At 34.2% G+C, this 22,023-nt stretch overlaps 1 protein-coding gene across 11 annotated transcripts in view; it reads right to left on the bottom strand.

Annotated features, from left to right (window-relative positions):
• Positions 1-22,023, bottom strand: part of LOC127876719 (uncharacterized) — an 89,673-nt gene that overhangs the window by 38,667 nt on the left and 28,983 nt on the right. For 9 of the 11 annotated variants that reach the window (XM_052422139.1, XM_052422140.1, XM_052422145.1 and 6 more), the window contains exon 2: positions 1,995-2,183. In XM_052422139.1, the coding sequence (XP_052278099.1) occupies positions 1,995-2,138 (144 nt within the window). In that variant the 5' untranslated portion in view covers positions 2,139-2,183. Of the gene's footprint in view, positions 1-1,994; positions 2,184-10,931; positions 10,953-13,755; positions 13,848-22,023 lie in introns of those variants that run through there. The other 2 variants (XM_052422144.1, XM_052422143.1) reach the window with 2 other exon arrangements.

Genomic DNA, 22,023 nt, shown 5'->3' with positions numbered 1-22,023 from the left:
TTCAGTCCAAATTGTTGCTGCCGATTTTATCTATGTAAATTTTAACCACAATCATGAGTTTCAAGCTGATAAATACACATAAATTACTGTGAACAAACAGATTTTATCACGGCCTAAAGGGATCTAGTGTTGTGTCAACAATTGACATGTAACTTACGACACAAACATAAGTCACTCAACAGTTTTAATCGCTGAAAAGCAAATGATATATGCAACAATATTACTAACTATGGTCCTGATACCAAGGCGTGTAAATTATGCTAATGATAGTTACATGTAGCATATGATTGCATACAATAATCATGAAATAAATCGCCTGAAGGGAAAACTACAATGTAAAGTATTATTTACAATGTAAAATATAAACTACAATCTAATGCATTAAATTCAATGTATTATATGATTTATAACTAATAAATTATAATCACAAATTTACAAGTAGTAATAATTACTTTACACAATCAAAAAGACTCGTATGTTATGATATGTTGCAGAAATCTTCCAACAGATTCAAGTATCACACTATTAAAGTATAAGCACAAAAACATTTTCAATAATTAACATTTACTTAATAGGTGGTTACTTCATGATTGCTTGTTTCAAGGCATCAGTGAACAAGTAATGCAGGGATAAAAGTTATGAATGAACATGTACAGCTTGTTGAGTAAAGGTCAACATAAGTCCACCAGGTTTTGGTACATCAACTTCAAAACTTTGCTTAAAGCTCCACTAATGCATTAATAACCTTCACCCAGTTGGTGGGTTCAAATTGTCCTGAGCAAGGTCTTAAGGGTTGCCTTTTTAACCATGACTTAATTGTGTACTCTTAAAAGTTCAGTAAAATTTTATCTCAAATGCCATAAATATTCATTTAACAGGTGTTGAATTCTTCATGGCTTTTTTTCGATTTCTTCAAGATTTGTTACACAAGTCAAAGGGAATCAGTGGGGAAAATTACAGTTTAGATGATTGCAAGATTTGTTATCTACAACTAATAACCATCTGACTAAGATCACATGTGGAGGAAAGATATGTACAAGAATATGTCAAGGGATGCATGTGAAACCATTGTATCTGCTTACCATTTCTATATTAGATACAATAGTTGAACATTCAACCAATTCTCTGTTCACTCTATCAGAATCATAAGAGGGTACAGCTGATGATATATTAAAGAAGTTTGACACTTTATTTACCTGCTAAGACATATTATATAATTATAATATCGTAAAAGTGTAATTGAAGAATTGATTCAATTCAACAACAAAATGCCATAATAGATCTCAAAAATATAGTAAACTATTTTGAACCAAGCCAAATAGCACATGCGGGAAAGAAAAGTGATCATGGCTTTTCTTTTAACACTGAACAACTCCATAAAATGCGATTAAAATTTGCTACTATATTTGCACATTAACATGATTAAAGAAGGGGTCATAAACTACATAATAGCAGGTTCAGAAAAATCTTTGAACAAGGCTAATCAAAAGAAATAAGCTGCACTCTGGGAAAACCGGGCTTTAAACGCATGTGCGTAAAGTTTCATTCAAGATAAGTTAGTGATTTATGCACTGGCTAATTACAGATGACACTTTCGGACTTTATTGTAATATTCATTTAAAGGAAAACACTTCTTAGTGAAAATCCAGTTAAAAGGAAGGTGTTTTCACTAATAAGCATTTGCGGACTGCACAGGCTAATATGGGACGACAGTTTTTGCACATTCATTTAACCCTTTCAGTGCTGGAACCGAATTGTGAAGGCCTTTGCAAACAATTTGGATCCAGATGAGACGCCACAGAATGTGGCGTCTCATCAGGATCCAAACTGTTTGCTATTTTGATATTATTCTTTGAAAAAAATCAAAGAAAATGCTAATTTGAGAAATTCAGCAGACAACATTTTTGCAGACGACAAATTTCCCAGCATGCAAAGGGTTAACTTCATTTTCCCAGAGCAAGGTTCAAATAAACTTGAAATGCCATGACATGTACCTGTATGGCATGTTCATCAATGGAGTTAAGATGAGTGAGATCACCATACAGGTCAGTTTTAGTGTAGCCTAGCCTTATTGGTGGAGGGAAGCCTCGTGTGGTCTTTAGAATGTTGATGGGATGGAACGTGTCTGGGGCCTCCATTCCAGTTATGTAGTCTTACACTGCTGCTGTCCGAGAATTGACACCCTGAAACAGACATCAATGGGTTTTCTTTGGTCAAATTTGAGTTCAATTTTTCAGCAAGAGCTTGTCACAGTAGTGCCAAATCCACGCCGAGATGAGTTTGCTTGTATGACATTTGTTTTAGAGGGTAGAATAATATTTGTAAAACAAATAAAGGAAGATAATTCAAAAACTATGGCTGAAAGAGTTATGGTTCATGTTCACTGCAATTCTCCTGGTTGCCATCCTGTTTATATTTCTAGTTACAAGTAAATCCCTTCAGTAGATTTAGAGTTATGCTCCGGACAAAATTTACTTTGCAATTAAAAAAGGGAGATAATTAAAAAAAATAAGGTAGATAGTGTTATGGTTCTTAGTTGCTGCACTTCTCCTACTTGCCATCTGTTTATATTTAAAGTAAATCCCTTCAGTAGATTTAGAGTTATGCTCCGAACAAAAATTTACTTTGTAATTAAAAAAGGGAGATAATTCAAAGACTAAGGTAGATAGTGTTATGGTTCTTAGTCACTGCACTTCTCCTACTTGCCATCTGTTTATATTTAAAGTTTCAAGTAAATCCCTTCAGTAGATTTAGAGATATGCTCCGGACAAAAATTTTACTTTGAAATTATATAAAAGGGGAGATAATTAAAAAAACTAAGGTAGATAGAGTTATGGTTCTTAGTCACTCCACTTCTCCTACTTGTCATCTGTTTATATTTCAAGTTTCAAGTAAATCCCTTTAGTAGATTTTGAGTTATGCTCCTGACAAAAATGTTCTTTGAAATTATATAAAAGTGAAGATACTTCAAAAACTAAGGTAGATAGAGTTATGGCTCTTGGTCACTGCACTTCTCCTAATTGCCATCTGTTTATATTTCAAGTTTCAAGCAAATCCCTTCAGTAGATTTAGAGTTATACTCCGGAAAAAAAATAACTTTAAAGTTATATAAAAGGGGAGATAATTCAAAAACTAAGGTAGATAGAGTTATGGTTTTTGGTCACTGCATTTCTCCTAGTTGCCATCTGTTTATATTCTAAGTTTAAAGAAAATCCATTTAATAGATCTGGAGTTATGCTCCAGACAAAGTTTCGGACGGATGGACAGACGGACCGGACCAATTACTATATAATAAAAAAAATCAATATCTTCCCCAAAATTGACTGCCTAAAATCCCAATTGAATATTTAATTTAATTTATTTTTTTTTTTATAAAAAAATCATTTTCATATTCAGCTCTGTAAGGCAAATGCACCTAAGAAAAACATTTTTGTTCTAAATTTATAACAACACCCATTTCGTGTTCTAAAGTGACGCAATTTTTCCAAATCCTAAAGGGCACCGGCCCCATTCCCAAAACTGTGCAAAGATACACTGGACACACAGGTGGAAGTAACGTTCCCTGGATAGTATATTCAAATAAATATATAAAATCATGTTTAATGAGAGAAAAAATGAAAAAAAAAACGAAAAAAAAATCCCCATCCTCATATGCAACCAATTACCCCTAAAACTAATTCCAAAAGTTTATATTTTACTTGCAATAACTGTTTTAAGTCTAAATTTGATTTACTTGAAAACGAAAGTAGCCATCGCTCTTGAACCCGGCTTACCAGTGAATTACACTGACAGAGCCAGGCACAGAAATATCCAATCAACAACAACAACGACGTTTTAATAAATGTAAATAAATTAAAAATACTTATCATTCTAATTGTATTGGAATAAGTTTTTAGGGGTAAGTGGTTGCATATGCATGCATTATGTGACATGCCTCCTTGTTTGAAAGGAATAGGACGCGAACTATCAATTAAAACTCAAAAATATTGTGTGAACGTCTGTCCCACATTTATTCTTGTAGACCGTTTGGCTTGAAATATTGCGTGGTTATCGACCGACTGTGAGTAAACGGCTGGACGGATTTCTTTGAAGTAAACTTCTTTTGAAAGGTTGTCCAATTGCCCATAAGAGGACCAAGGGATGCTTTGGATTATTATTATTATTTGACATTTTTGCGGCCCGCTAAGAAAGGCCTATGAAAATTCTAGATAATAACCTTTTTATGATTTTAATATCAGAGGGTGGGGATTTTTTTTTCGCTTTTTTTCCATTTTTTCTGTCATTAAACATGATTTTATATATTTATTTGAATATACTATCCAGGGTACGTTACTTCCACCTGTGACTGGACATTGAAAACTTGTAAAGATACATGTACATGTAGTCACATCTTTTCATCACACACACAGAAAACAAAGAAAAGCATGTGAATGCGTTACTGTTGAGCACAAAATGTCAGAGGAGCACATTTTTGTATTATTTAAGGAAATCTAAAATACAGTAAAAATCTGTCAACCACTAAAATAGCAATTTAATAACAGTGATCGAGTTATACAGTGTCCTATTATTTTATTGCAGCCAAAAAAACACTGTTTCTTTGATTAATTATTTTCCCATTACAAGCTATGACTTTCCAAAGCATCTTACTTATCACTATCAATTTATCAAAAATTTTATTCAGATTTTCTTTCTTTAAAAAAACAAGTCCATAAAATATACTACATGTATTCTTATTTTTGACATAAAAGTCTTGAATGGTTAGAATAATGGCTAATCATCCAACCCATTTAGTACATTGCCTTCTTTTTATACTGTGATTTACATATTTTATCAACAATTTTATATTAATGTTTTCTTGTTAAATAAAGTTTTTTAATAATGTAATAGTTCCATTTTCTTATAATGTGGTTTAATAAAGACTAAAATAATTTTAAATTACTTAAAACTGTTTACGGATCTTCTACATGGAAGTGTTATGTATGTATTTTTTTTCCAATAAAATGACAAAAAGTTAAAACAACATATCATAAACTTCAAACTATCTATACAATTAATATTATACAATTAACAAGAACTAATATTGACTTACAAAGCATTAATATACATGCAAATCTTCCAAATGCAAAACATTTTACCTGATAGCAAAAATCCTTCCTACCACATTTCCCGAGTACTACTCACACAGTTATGTAATGAAGTAAGAAGCCGAGGAAACCACTAGTTTGCTCACAGTGTGTGCAGCCCTATCCCTTGCCCAGATTAACTGTAGCTGATTTGTCAGTCCCAGTGCTAATGCTGCTTTGACAGCAAGATTGGGCCACAAAATCATTTTCGAAGATAGAAGATATTTTGGTAGAAAAGTGTATTGGATGATTGTGCCTAGAATATATTGTAAGATCGAGCCCGTCCGAGTTGCTAAACTCAGACTGTATATCCAATGTCAATTCCAGATTTTCCCCCAATTTGTGTTGCTTGCTTGCCAACAATAACAGCGATTTTTTTTGTCCAATTGGGAAAAGTACCTGAACCGGTCCAATTGGGAAAAATTGAGTCGTGAAAACCTGAAAATTGGGAAAAATTGAGTCGTGAAAACCTCAAATTGGGAAATTGATGTATTTGATTTTATGCTCCCAAATACTTTAAAATTGATAACTAAGTGTTTTCAAGCTGTCAATATTATATTTACCTAGGTTAAAGCCATAGGGCTGCATAGGGAAACTAACTAAATGTTGCATTTTTTGTTTAGCTTAAATTGGGAATTTTTTGGACAGCAATTGGGAAATTTGTAGTTTTTTTTGGGAAAGTGCTGTTTACCAGTACTTTATAAAGAAGGAAAAAAATCACTGAATAAATAATATTACTGCCAAAGTTGGAGCTTCAAAGTACTACAAAACAATAGTTTTCACACTTACCAGCTTTCACAAAGGTAGCTCCTTGCCTTTGTGAGTAAAACTCCTTTAAAGGAATTAGTTAAAAAAACTAAATAAAGTTTGAACAATATGTTTTAATAGCAAAATGAACACAAACATTAAAAAAATTCTGGGTTTTACAAAAATTATCTGACATCTATTTCTGCAAGTTTCTAAACCCTCTTTTCACATTAGAAATCCTTTCTATACACACAAAATGCATTATATCAACAACGGAGTCCAAGATTTGATTGAAGTGCAATAAACAGACTGGCAGATAGATCACCATGACATGTGGTCACTAACTTTGTCTTTGACATGTTCACAATAATAATTATTGTTTTCATTAACTAAGTTTAGCATGACTGAAATATAAAAAGCATTTATTAAAACAAGGAGATGATCTATAAGTCTGTGACCAACCATGTCATTTCAAGGTCATTACTCAATGTAAGTTTTAAAACAGGTACATTATGGTCTGCATGCTTGTTTCTTAAGGTGAAAATAAATAACAAAACTATATACAAGAGGGCCTGAAAGGCCCAAAGTCGCTCACCTGAAATAACAAGATATTATTGGGACAAATCTTCTGTCCAAGTTTCACGAAGATCGAAAAATAAATGTGGCCTCTAGAGTGATAACAAGGTTTTACTATAGCCATATAAGGAAAAATGCCCCGCCCCCTGGCAGCCATGTTTTTCAACCAACCGGCATCATTTTTGAAATCATTCAAGATATTATCGGGATGAATCTTCTGACCAAGTTTCATGAAGATCGGACAGTAAATGTGGCCTCTAGAGTGTTAACAAGATTTTACTATAGCCATATAAGGAAAAATGCCCCTCCCCTTGGAAGCCATTTTTTTCAAGCTGAAACACAATTATTTTCAACTCATCCAAGATATCATTGAGACCAATCTTCTGACCAAATTTCATGAAGATTGGACAATAAATGTGGCCTCGAGAGTGTTAACAAGGTTTTACTATAGCCATATATAGCCATATAAGGAAACATGCCCCGACCCTGGTGGCCATGTTTTTAAAGCAACCAAAACCATTCTCGAACTCAACCAAGATATCATTGGGACAAATCTTCTGACCAAGTTTAATGATGAGCGGAAAATAAATGCGACCTCTAGAGTGTTAACAAGGTTTTTCTATAGCCATATAAGGAAAATAGCCCCGCCCCCGTGGTGGCCATGTTTTTCAACCAACCGGCATCATTTTTGAACTCATCAAAGATATTATTGGGATGAATCTTCTGACCGTTTCATGAAGATCGGACTATAAATGTGGCCTCTATAGTGTTAACAAGATTATACTCTAGCCGTACATTACATGTATATAGCCATATACGGAAAAATGCCTCGCCCCTTGGCGGCCATGTTATTCAAGCAAACGTTACCATTTTCGAACTAATCCAAGATATCATTGAGACCAATCTTCTGACCAAATTTCATCAAGATTGGACAATAAAATGTGGCCTCTAGAGTGTTAACAAGGTTTTACTATAGCCATAAAAGAAAAAATGCGCCGCCCCATGGGCCATGTTTTTCAACCAACCGGCATCATTTTCGATCTCGTCCAAGATATTATTGGGATGAATCTTCTGACCAAGGTTCATTAAGATTGGACAATAAATGTGGCCTCTAGAGTGTTAACAAGATTTTACTATAGCCATATAAGGAAGAATGCCCCGCCCCTTGGCAGCCATGCTTTTCAAGCAAAGGTTACCATTTTTGATCTCATTAAAGATATCAGTGGGACAAATCTTCTGAGCAAGTTTCATGAAGATCGGAAAATAAATGTGGCCTCTAGAGTGTTAACAAGGTTTTACTATAGCCATATAAGGAAAAATGCCCCGCCCCCTGGCGGCACTGTTTTTCAACCAACCGGCATCATTTTCGAACTCATCCTAGATATTATTGGGATGAATCTTCTGACCAAGTTTCATAAAGATCAGACAATAAATGTGGCCTCAAGAGTGTAAACAAGATTTTACTATAGCCATATATAACCATATAAGGAAAAATGCCCCGCCCCTTGGCAGCCATGTATTTCAAGCAAACGTAACCATTTTCGAACTCAACCAAGATATCATTGCAACCAATCTTCTGACCAGATTTCATGAAGATCAGACAATAAATGTTGCCTCTAGAGAGTGAACAAGGCAAATGTTGAAGTCGCACAACGGACAACACACGACGGACGACGGACAAAAGGTGATCACAAAAGCTCACCATGAGCACAACACATGAGCACGTTGTGCTCAGGTGAGCTAAAAATTAAGGAGAAAATCCCACCATGTGAAACAACATTTCCATGTTTTTCAAACGACTGGAACCATTTTCTAACCCTGTGAAGATATCAATAGAAAAATATTCTAAGATAGTTCCGTGATGATAAAAAGGAAATTCTATACTGATCACACGGTTTCACTTCATATATAGCCATATTAGGCAGACTGCCCGACTTCTTGCAGCCATGTTTTTGAATGGAACCATTTTTCAAATTCAGCAGATCATTGGGACAAACAGTCTTAGCAAGTTTTATTCAGATTAGGCAATCAATGTGACCTCTTGACTGTTCACCTTGGACATACTCGAGCCATTTAAGGAAAACTTCCCAGCCATGAAATATACACCCTCACCGCCATGTTTCCCGACAGACTGGAACCATTTTCGAACTCGGACAACCCTGGATTACAAAAAAATGTTCAGAGTGAGTTTCATGATGATTGGGCAAAACATGCAAATACTTGAGTTGTCAAAAGCTTTTTCTTCAAGCTAACCTAATGACCTAAATACCCCCAGGTGAACCGTTTTCAAAATCCTTCGAGATATCATTGGCAATTGTCCTGGCAAAGGTAAATGAAGATTGGGCAGTAAATTAATCCTCTGCAATTGTCACAAGCTAACATTTGAAGATAAATGACACACAAGGACATTTTTACAGACTACTGAACCACAAACAACAGACTTCTGAAACAACAGATTACTGAACAACAAACAACAGATTACTGAACAACAAACAATAGACTTCTGAACAACAGACTACTGAACAACAAACAACAGACTACTGAACAACATACTATTGAACAACAAGCAACAGACTACAGAACAACAGACTGCTGAACAAGAAACCGTCTGAGACGGGTGATGCTCCCCAAAAGGTTTTTTTTGTCACAATATTGCACTATATTTCAGATAAAAGGAAACGTCTTGAGGGCACAGTAGTTGGGGCGACAAGAATTTTTTATAGAAAATTTCAAAGGGCCATAACTCTGTGAAAAATCATCCGACCAGAACCCGCTGATAATATGCACATCTGCTCTTGGTAGTGAAGCTTCCCATAAAGTTTCATTGATTTCCGGTAATTAGTTGCTGAGAAATAGCACGGACAAAAATTGTGCTTGGACGGACGGACCAAGCGGCGACTATATGCTCCCCCCAAAATAAATTTTGGGGGAGCATAACAACAGACTACTGAACAACAAACAGGAGACTACTGAACAACAAACAATAGACTACAGAACAACAGACTGCTGAACAACAAACAACAGACTACATAATAACAGACTGCTGAACAACAAACAGCAGACTACTGAACAACAGACTACTGAACAGCAAACAACAGACTACTGAACAACAAACAATAAACTACAGAACAACAGACTGTTGAACAACAAACAACAGACTACATAATAACAGACTGCTGAACAACAAACAACAGACTACAAGCTCAAAATGAGATGATCAGGTTGTGCTAAAGTGAGCTTAAAGTCCAAACTTGCTCAAACAAGTGGAGTTACTGTTACATAACAGAAACAGTTACAATTAGTGCAAATGTGGTGAATCCAGATATTGGATCCAAATAGCCACCACTGGAACAGTTAATGGTGGCAGAGAGGTAATGAGTTCTTAATGATAACTACATGCCCCCTCACCAACACATCATCAAGTTCTCATCAGGTTTTGACAGCTATTTGATCTATGAGCATACAAAATCTGATTATTATTCTGATAATAAATCATTTGCATAATGTTGGGAGGGTCTGCAGAAAAGTCGTTATTGTTATATGATTGCTTAAAGTTTAAATCTGTAAGCACCAAATAACTCTCCGTCAAGTGAAATTTTCACTAACAACTTGAGTTAATTTTTTTGAAATCAGAAATGCTATTTGATAATTCTTTATATGTCTTTCATTTTGCTGTAGAAGGTAGAATTGATGATATTGCCATGACATATCTGTCTATTTACACCGGAGAGAAGTTACACAACAAAAAGCATGAAAAAGCATCATACAATACCAGATTAATAAAGTTTTCTGATATTTAAAGGGATCTTTTCACGCTTTGGTAAATTGACAAAATTGAAAAAAGTTGTTTCAGATTCGTAAGTTTTCGTTTTAGTTATGATATTTGTGAGGAAACAGTAATACTGAACATTAACCATGCTCTAATATAGCCATTATATGCATCTTTTGACGATTTTAAAACCTAAAAATTATAAAGCGTTGCAACGCGAAACGATTGAATAATTTGGAGAGTTCTGTTTTTGTCGTTAAATTTTGTGAAACTACGAAGATTGCTTATATAAGGTATAAAATACGTCATGAATGTGTACTCGGCGGAATAGCTCAGTAGGCTAAAGCGTTTTTACTTCAGGACTCTGGCAGGACTCCAGGGGTCACTGGTTCGAAACCTGCTCCGGGCAATGTTCTTTTCCTTTTTTAATTTTTTTTCTTGATTTTTTACTGGAGCTTTTACGATCCAATGTTAACATTTATCAATATAAAGCATTTAATGAATAAGTTAAAAAAATGCCAAAATCTGTGAAAAGGCCCCTTTAAATACCACACCAGTCTTAACTAATATTTTAATAAAAATGTTTGATTAAGAGGTTCCGAAACAAAAGTAAGCATTATGCTGCAAATAACAAAGCATTTTACCCTGTTATCCATAGAATGTTACAGTAGATTTGTGACCCAATTAAAATTGGTTCGACATAAAAAAAAAATTACCAAATGGACAGTTCCAAGGTGGTGACCCCAGACATGGCCATTTTCTGTGTTTCATAGGGTTTGTTTTCCACGATGTAAGCTGTGTTCATTTGCCATTTATTTCAGTAAATAATTCTGCTCATTGTGCAAATATGGTTTAATGCCTCATATGTATTGAATTGACGTTAAATTGGAAGGCAGTGACCCAAGTTTTATGGATCACAATGACACTTGCAGGGTTTTCTTACCCTTAAGTTTTATGCATAGCATGGACCCTTGTAAGGTGGTGACCCAAGTTTTATGCCTTGCATTGACACTTGCAAGGTAGTCAGATCCCAGTTTTATGCATTGCAATGATTTTAAGGCAGTGACCTTTGCTGACCCTTGCAAGGTGGTGACCTAAGTTGTATGCAATTCCTTGACCCTTTTAAGGCAATGACCCAAGTTTTATGCATGGCAATAAAACTTGCATTGAAATGACAATTAAAATGCAGTGAACTTAATTTATTATATTGAATGCGAGTTACTCGCAGGCTGTTCTGGTTTTATACTGTTTGCACATATCCATTTTCACTTTGCTTCTAAGTGGGAAAGGGTTAAAACACAGAATTTAGTAACTTAAAATTCTGTAGTGCAAAAAAAGACAAAGGGCCATAATTTCATCGTGCTGAATCCAAAATTCCTCATCTACACATTAAGTTCATTCAACTGTGATAGTGATCAAGATCAACCCAGTACCGGTACCTAAAGAGGACTGCTGCAAACGCAAGCTTTGGATCCTACGGACATATTAACAAACAGACAGAGGGATTATATGCCTCCCATTCCATGGGGGCATAAAACATAATTAATACATTCCCATAAAATGTAAATAATATTGTAGCTTATAAGCTCATTAAATTGACATGTTGTGATATATCAGTTATACTTTTGAATAAGACACAAAAGAATAATTAATAAAAACTGTTGCTTAATAAAACTCCATAAATTGTTAAGGAAGATAATGTGCACAATGGTAAATTACCTGTATAAAATATTAGATAACACAGCTTTTACGAGGGTTACTGTACATGTAATATGATGGCAGAAACCTAATTATGTGGTAAAATATTAGATGGCACATAAATCATGGCCAAACCAGAAGGCTTCTTTAAAATCTACGAATGCCTACCTGATTTAAAAATTGAATACTTAAAAAATTGGATATTTACACAAATATGTCTCTTATGTCCTACTCTGTACCTGCTCACAGTTTTGGTATATAATGCATGATTCATACCATGCCATGTTTTATGCAATGAATGGTAATTTAACAGGGGGGACTTCTTGTTGATAGACCTTGGTTATTGAGACCTAAAATCTGTGGAAAGATGCATTCAATCTATATACTTGTTTATTGTCTTTATGTCCTTTATACTGACCTCAGTACTTACAGATTGCTGAGCTACCCAATAACTAATTATAAAAGCTGTCTTCACCAAAAATGGGAATGCCATTGTGTCAATATTAAAAACATTGCAGCACAGGCCAACAACAATTTAAGGGGGGATAGACGGAATTGGCGGGTGGAGGGGGGAGGGGTTACCAGCTAATGCTGAGTGCCTGTGGTTTAATGGGCATATTGAAGCTTTTGGCCTTGTCCTTTAAGGGACCTATTGACAAAATGGAAAAAATGTTTCAGATTTGCAAATTTTTGTTCAAGTTATGTTTTTTGCTAGGAAGCATTAACTATACTGAACATTAACCATGCTCAGTTAAAATATCCATCATTGGACGTTTTGAAAACCTTTACATTGTAAAGCGTTTCCAAATGCGAAATAATTGTATAATTTGGAGAGTTATGTTGTTATTGTTATAATTTATTTTGTGACATTACGAGGATTGTTTAAATAAGGAATAAAATACATAAAGTTTTGGTGCACTCAGTGTCAGCACGGATGGCCGAGTGGTTTGAGCACTAGACTTAAACTACTACAAGGGTCAGTGGTTCAAGCCCAGTTGTGGATTCCTTTTTTTTTAGTTTTGTTTTATACTGGAACTTTTAAGTACATGTACCAATGTTTACATTTATCAATTTAAAGCATTTAATGAAAATCATCAAAAATCTTCAAAACATTCCAAATTCTGTGAAAAGGTCCCTTTGAAATTTAATATAGACATTTTTCTCAAGTTTTTCTTAATTTTGTACACACACAAATCAAACAAATTTATTCTAATAGCTTAAATACAAACTGTACTACATGTATTACCATATATAAAGATATCTATGGAAACTTTAAGAACATTAAAGGGATCTTTTCACGGTTTGGTAAATTGACAAAATTGAAAAAAGTTGTTTCAGATTCGCAAATTTTCATTTTAGTTATGATATTTGTGAGGAAATAGTATTACTGAACATTTACCATTGTCCAATATAGCCATTATATGCATCTTTTGGCAATTTGAAAACCTAAAAATTATAAAGCGTTGCAACGCGAAACGATTGAATAATTTGGAGAGTTCTGTTGTTGTCGTTTACATTTACGAAACTACGAAGATTGCTTATATAAGGTATAAAATACTTATTCTGTGTATACTCGGCGGAATAGCCAAGAGGGCTAATGCGTTTTTACTTCAGACTAACTCCAGGACTCCGGGGGTCACTGGTTCGAGCCCTGGTACCAGCTACTTTTTTTTCCTTGTTTTAATTTTATTCTTGATTTTTTACTGGAGCTTTTAAGATCCAATGTTTACATTTATCAATATAAAGCATTTAATGACAAACTTCAAAATATGCCAAAATCTGTGAAAAAGCCCCTTTAAATAAAAATACCATGACAATAATTGTTTCATATGTGGTTCAAACCTGATTTTTGAGCTCTAAACAGACTGCTTTAATCCAGCACTTATAATGATATACATGTACTAAGGTAACAGTACTCTAATTACTCATCAATTAAGTCTGGGTTGATAACTGCATTAATGTGACCCTTTAGCTGATAACATAATTTACTTCACTTGAAGGGGCATATGGAAAATTTTAATTAGTAAAATATTTCCAAAAATAAGATTATCTTGTTAAAAGTATTTTATTAATGAATGTCTGCAGAGACATAATTATCATATTTATAAATGCTTAATCAGTGATTTTTTTTGCTTTTATTTGTTACAGCCTGTGCCATTTGAATTGGGAAAATTAGCGCGATAGACCATGAAATTGGGAAAAAAAGCGCGATAAACCATGAATTTGGGAAAAACTAAGCATTATAAACAGGGTTTTTTTTTGGCCCGATTTTATAGCCGAAATTGGCTATGTTCCCAATCCCAAAAAGTATACTTTTTTCCCAAAATGTGGCAAAAAATTCCCAATTTCCAAAAAAAAAAAAAAAAAAAATTTTTTTTTTTTTTTTTTTAAAGATGTCTTATGTGTATTTTATCTCAATTTTAATTCAATTACATCTAACAAAGTATTATATGATTTTGTTCTTTTAATTTGAATGATTATAAAGGGTTTTATCAAATTTAGTATTTCCCTAATCAGTGGACTTTTCGTGTGGAAAAAAAGGCTAATGAATTTATTTTCCCAATTTCATGAAAATGCCGATAAAATTCCCAATTCCAAAGCCATGGGCTATCTTCCCAAAAAGTGGAAAAAAACCCTGATAAATATGATTATAAGTAACAAAATTCATATTGTTTTTAAGTGCATTTTCAGGGGTTTTTCTAGCCATTTTGGGAAAAGGAGTCTCAGGTCTAATTGGGATTTTTTTTTATCAGTAAAAATGGCAAATTTGGAAATTATTTATCGTCAAAAAGGACTAAATTTAAGATATATATTTTGTAGGATGTTTAACAAATAAAGTTGAGATCTAGAGTTAAGAAATCATAATTAAGTCAAAGAGACTTCTTTCTTAAAACAAATTTTTTTTATTTTTTTTTTGGAAATTGGTCTTTTTTTGGGAAATTTTGGTCAGATTTTTGGGAAAAAACATGGAATTTTGCGATTGGGAAGCAGCCGAAAATCGGCGGTAATTTTGACAAAAAAATCACTGTTAATGAATATGAATTTTATAATTATAAGAAGATGTAGCAGTGGGAATTTTAACCCATTTATGCCTAGTGGACTCTCCCATCCTTCTACATGTAAATTGGATCCATTTTTTTTCCAAAATTAGGGATGTCTAGTACATTTATTTCTATATTTAGAATATTTCTTATAGAAATTCCTTTAAGCAAACAGTGAAGACCCTGATGAGAAGCCGCATCATGCGGCATCTCATCTGGGTCTACGCTGTTTGCGAAGGCCTTTTTTCTAGATGCTTAAAGCATAAATGGCTTAAGCGGGAGCAAAAAATATCAGTAGTATCAGATGTAAACTATTTATGACTTAAATGAACCTGAAGTACCCCTACGCCCCTGTGCACCATCGGTCAGAAGACATGGAAGTCAGCGATTTGTGTTGCATTCAAAACTCACTATATGGAACATAAAATGGTGTTGCAAAGTATACATTTTTTTCTAAATGATTTATCAGTTTAAAATTGTTGCAAGATTTATATTAAACATTTAAATTAAATGTCAATATTTAGGTGGAAATATGGTGGATATGACCCTTTCATGGTTAACCTTAAGTTAGTTCTTGTATAAACAGGGCATTAGCCATTACATTAATTATATGCTATAATTGTCTATTCTGTGTACAGTACAATTCTTTTCTTGTATCATTTATTGTTATTTTCTTTAAAAAAAATAGTGTATGAACCTTGTTTTATTAGATGTGTGATGTAAATTCACAGAAATTCCAGACTTATTTGGATAACTTATGTTCAATATTCAATCATATATTTAGTCAGAATGAGAATGCATACCTTACCACACTCAACAATTTACTGCAATTTACTGCCAGTTGGTGATGATGTTTTGGGGATCTTACAATCATATAGACAATCCCAGAAATTGATAACTCCCGGATTACCGCCCCTGAATACTCGCGCGCGCCTCCAAAACAGTACTGAAGAAAAACACAGGGACATCCCCGGCGAAATGTTGTTCATGATTTCATGAACACTACAAGCCAATCAAGAACTGTTCATGAACGGTTCTGAAAAAGTTCCTGAGCTTGGTTCATGAACTTTTGGACATGAACTGTTCTTAAGATATGTTCATGAAATGTTTATGAATTATTGTTGAACATTTCAAAGTTCATGAACAGTTCTTCATCTAACCATAAATACTTAGTGATGAACATTTCATGCACAAGTATTTCTAATGACTTTTCTGAGACAGACTTTAAGGATCCATCATGAATAATTCATGAATTCCTTTGTGCTAGATGTTTCATACATATTTTTGAAAGTAATATTGAAATGTCTAGCATACAAATCTTGTAGATTTGTGAAACCTGTGAAGTTAGTATGAATATGCATAGTACTTTCACCACTGTAAGTTAGAGTTCTTGACCTGTTCTAGAGAATTTTAAGAACATTTGTACAAGAACTGTTCAAGAACTGCCTTCAGGAACACTTCAATAACTTTTTAAGGACCTTTCCTGTTCTTGAATTATTCTTAAACTATTATTGAACACTTTAAGAACTTTTTTGAACAACATGTTTCCTTCTGATGTTCTTAAACAGGTCTACACAATGTTTTTGAACGAATGATGGACTTTTTAAGAATCCAATATGTTCTTAAAAGGATCTGTCATTGTTCTTGGAAGACTTAAAAGACAAGTTAAAGAACGTTTTAAGGACATCTTATTTCAAGAACAGTTTAAGATGATATCAAGAACTCAATGTACATTGCATTGCTGTTTTTACAAAGAAAGAATATTGTGTGCACAGGAAGTTGAAACAGAAGGCACATGGTTTATGTTATATTTGAAAATGTAAGTCTTTAATAAATTACCGGCTGAACTGATCAGCCATTGGTTCCATTTCAAGTTCTTTGGCACTGTAAGTGTAACCATTTCAGGGAAACCATTGATTAGTAAATGATTCTTGAACTGAAAATGAGACTATTCATAATCTTTTCAATACATGAATTATTCATGAACATATAGTGCAAAGTTGTATTATGAAATTTAAAGAGTATTATCAAACCACTTGTATTTCAGTTATTAGTGTTATATTTAAATTATTGTTATATGTTGCTATCAATATGTTAAGTGCTAATTCAAGACTTGTTTCTTCTTACCCTGACCTGTTTGTTGAGCTTTGATAACCTTTGCATAAATTGACAAATTCTTGTTCATGAATAGTTCATGAACACTTCATGCCACCTCAGTTCATGAACTCTTGAAGCACTATGGTTCATGAACTATTCACTTACAGTTCTTGAACAGAAAATGAGCCATTGAAAAATAGAAGGAAAATGTTCATGAACTGTTCATGAACAGCAAAACCCTGAAGAATTTTCAAGAATTGCGTGTTTATGAACTGTTCAAGAACACTTCATGCCATTGATGTTCATGAATAGTTCATGAACATTTCATGCCATAATGGTTCAAGAATAGTTCATGAACACTTCATGCCACACGGGTTCAAGAATAGTTCATGAACACTTCATGCCATAAGGTTTCAAGAATAGTTCATGAACACTTCATGCCATTAGGTTTCAAGAATATTTCATGAACACTTCATGCCATTAGTGTTCATGAACAGTTCATGAACTAAAATTTCAAGAACTTTTCACAGACGTGGCTCATTTTCTGTTCATGAACTATTCATGAACAATTCATGAACTCAGTTCACTAACAGTTCATGAACTGTTCACAAATTATGCGTGAACTGCAGAACAACATTTCGCAGGGGATATAATGTTTGTATAGGTCCCTGAACAAAACAAGAAGGCGAAACGATTTTATCAAATATTTGAAGATTTAAATAGTCTCTGTTATAGATCTGATAATCAAATAATAGTTTGTTTTTTTTTAAGATAAGTTATTACGTAATTAGTAAAATAAGGTTTGTCTGCATTCGTTTTAGAGTAATACAACTCAGCATGAACAGGGACCTATTTGTAAAGGTCCCTGGCAAGAATAAGGTCTTGATTGTCATTTAACATGTTATTTAAAGGCGACACGTGATATGTTATCTTAATTAGGGTATATACACATGTGCAGACATGTGGTGTCACGGGCATACCCATTAACGCTTTAAATCCGCACTTGGGACATCGCCTCCCATTTAGCGGATTCGTTCGCTCTTTTATCGCTAATGTGTTGTTTTTTTCAAGACCTTTATCTTACTGAAACTAATCATCTGTTATAAACGAAGCAAAATCACTTCCTTTTTTTTCGTGTTTTTTTTTATATCGTTAGTTTAGACTTTATTATGAAAATTAAATAAAGACCCAAGTTTAGGAAATCTACAGAACACAATTGGAACTATTCAAGTTTATTTAAGGCTCCATATTTGACATGCTGAACATGTTTATCGTGAATTTAGATGTTATTAAATTTATAAGAAATAATACAGGCTTAAACAAAGGCAGATATCTACCTTTCAATAAATTGTTCTACCTTGGTCTGAAATCTTTCAAAGTTTCGCCAACTAATATTTTCAGCACTATTTACGCTAAGATCACAGAGTTTACTTCAGACTTTAAATATTTCTATAAACTTTATAATTTTCATTGAATAATTTTATTCCATTAAGAAATCATTAAATTTAATACAAAGGCATTACTGAAAGGTATGCTTAAAAAAGCAAACTTGGCATTAAACATTATGTGTTGTCACTGAATACTGTTGCAGAGACACATATTTTATAAATCTATCGTGTATATTTCTTATTTAACTTATATTGATAAACGATGTTTAACAAATCGACACTTGGTTTCATGTTTCAATTGTTTTCAATCCTACTGTGCGAAGTCATTAAGTACTGTTTATTGGAATAAAGCGGGTGTACACTATGATTAGGCTGTAATCTGCCAAATTCTTCAGTACCATTTTCAGAAGCGGGTCACGTGAAAGCCAATATATGGCGGCGGTCAATTTATCGATTCTGGGATTGTCTATACTGAACAGGTTAACCCTTTCCCCCATAAGAAGCAAAGTGAAAATGGCTTTTGCAAACAGCATAAAACCAAAACAGCCAGCAGGTAACTCCCAGTCTGTTCAGGTTTTATGCTGTTTGTGGCTCATCCGTATCTAAGGGTTGGAAATGAAACCTTTAAAACTAAGGATTTAGTAAGAAAGGTCTCTAACAAAAATTTAACTTTCTACAAATACATACAATTAATTACTTATCTTAGTGGCAAAGGGTTAATAGAACAGCTACCTCAGGATTTAATTAAATAAACACTGAGCTGAGAAGGGTTAATAGAACAGCTACCTCAGGATTTAATTAAATAAACACTGAGCTGAGAAGGGTTAATAGAACAGCTACCTCAGGATTTAATTAAATAAACACTGAGCTGAGAAGGGTTAATAGAACAGCTACCTCAGGATTTAATTAAATAAACACTGAGCTGAGAAGGGTTAATAGAACAGCTACCTCAGGATTTAATTAAATAAACACTGAGCTGAGAAGGGTTAATAGAACAGCTACCTCAGGATTTAATTAAATAAACACTGAGCTGAGAAGGGTTAATAGAACAGCTACCTCAGGATTTAATTAAATAAACACTGAGCTGAGAAGGGTTAATAGAACAGCTACCTCAGGATTTAATTAAATAAACACTGAGCTGAGAAGGGTTAATAGAACAGCTACCTCAGGATTTAATTAAATAAACACTGAGCTGAGAAGGGTTAATAGAACAGCTACCTCAGGATTTAATTAAATAAACACTGAGCTGAGAAGGGTTAATAGAACAGCTACCTCAGGATTTAATTAAATAAACACTGAGCTGAGAAGGGTTAATAGAACAGCTACCTCAGGATTTAATTAAATAAACACTGAGCTGAGAAGGGTTAATAGAACAGCTACCTCAGGATTTAATTAAATAAACACTGAGCTGAGAAGGGTTAATAGAACAGCTACCTCAGGATTTAATTAAATAAACACTGAGCTGAGAAGGGTTAATAGAACAGCTACCTCAGGATTTAATTAAATAAACACTGAGCTGAGAAGGGTTAATAGAACAGCTACCTCAGGATTTAATTAAATAAACACTGAGCTGAGAAGGGTTAATAGAACAGTTACCTCAGGATTTAATTAAATAAACACTGAGCTGAGAAGGGTTAATAGAACAGCTACCTCAGGATTTAATTAAATAAACACTGAGCTGAGAAGGGTTAATAGAACAGCTACCTCAGGATTTAATTAAATAAACACTGAGCTGAGAAGGGTTAATAGAACAGCTACCTCAGGATTTAATTAAATAAACACTGAGCTGAGAGGGGTTAATAGAACAGCTACCTCAGGATTTAATTAAATAAACACTGAGCTGAGAAGGGTTAATAGAACAGCTACCTCAGGATTTAATTAAATAAACACTGAGCTGAGAAGGGTTAATAGAACAGCTACCTCAGGATTTAATTAAATAAACACTGAGCTGAGAAGGGTTAATAGAACAGCTACCTCAGGATTTAATTAAATAAACACTGAGCTGAGAAGGGTTGATAGAACAGCTACCTCAGGATTTAATTAAATAAACACTGAGCTGAGAAGGGTTAATAGAACAGCTACCTCAGGATTTAATTAAATAAACACTGAGCTGAGAAGGGTTAATAGAACAGCTACCTCAGGATTTAATTAAATAAACACTGAGCTGAGAAGGGTTAATAGAACAGCTACCTCAGGATTTAATTAAATAAACACTGAGCTGAGAAGGGTTAATAGAACAGCTACCTCAGGATTTAATTAAATAAACACTGAGCTGAGAAGGGTTAATAGAACAGCTACCTCAGGATTTAATTAAATAAACACTGAGCTGAGAAGGGTTAATAGAACAGCTACCTCAGGATTTAATTAAACAAACACTGAGCTGAGAAGGGTTAATAGAACAGCTACCTCAGGATTTAATTAAATAAACACTGAGCTGAGAAGGGCCACTATAATAAACACTGAGCTGAGAAGGGCCACTATAATAAACACTGAGCTGAGAATGGCCACTTTAATAAACACTGAGCTGAGAAGGGCCACTTAAATAAACACTGAGCTGAGAAGGGCCACTATAATAAACACTGAGCTGAGAAGGGCCACTATAATAAACACTGAGCTGAGAAGGGCCACTATAATAAACACTGAGCTGAGAAGGGCCACTATAATAAACACTGAGCTGAGAAGGGCCACTATAATAAACACTGAGCTGAGAAGGGCCACTTAAATAAACACTGAGCTGAGAAGGGCCACTATAATAAACACTGAGCTGAGAAGGGCCACTATAATAAACACTGAGCTGAGAAGGGCCACTATAATAAACACTGAGCTGAGAAGGGCCACTATAATAAACACTGAGCTGAGAAGGGCCACTATAATAAACACTGAGCTGAGAAGGGCCACTATGATACACACTGAGCTGAGAAGGGCCACTATAATAAACACTGAGCTGAGAAGGGCCACTATAATAAACACTGAGCTGAGAAGGGCCACTATAATAAACACTGAGCTGAGAAGGGCCACTATGATACACACTGAGCTGAGAAGGGCCACTATAATAAACACTGAGCTGAGAAGGGCCACTTAAATAAACACTGAGCTGAGAAGGGCCACTATAATAAACACTGAGCTGAGAAGGGCCACTATGATACACACTGAGCTGAGAAGGGCCACTATAATAAACACTGAGCTGAGAAGGGCCACTATAATAAACACTGAGCTGAGAAGGGCCACTATAATAAACACTGAGCTGAGAAGGGCCACTATGATACACACTGAGCTGAGAAGGGCCACTATAATAAACACTGAGCTGAGAAGGGCCACTATAATAAACACTGAGCTGAGAAGGGCCACTATGATACACACTGAGCTGAGAAGGGCCACTATGATATACCAAAATGTTGTTCATAATAAAATTCTTATGATTAATGTATGGTGAAAAAAAGGCAATATTCCTTCCAACCAAGTTTATAAATGTGGTCAGATCGATGACTCCAATTCTACATCAACCATTGAAATATATTTACACATATTATTGATTACAATGATGAACAAGTATATAACTTTCCAGGAGTTTTTTTAAAGAGGGG

This window comes from Dreissena polymorpha, chromosome 4 (genome assembly GCF_020536995.1).
Source record: "Dreissena polymorpha isolate Duluth1 chromosome 4, UMN_Dpol_1.0, whole genome shotgun sequence".
Classification (NCBI taxonomy): Eukaryota; Metazoa; Mollusca; class Bivalvia; order Myida; family Dreissenidae; genus Dreissena; species Dreissena polymorpha.
This window is presented reverse-complemented; position numbering and strand designations above follow the sequence as displayed.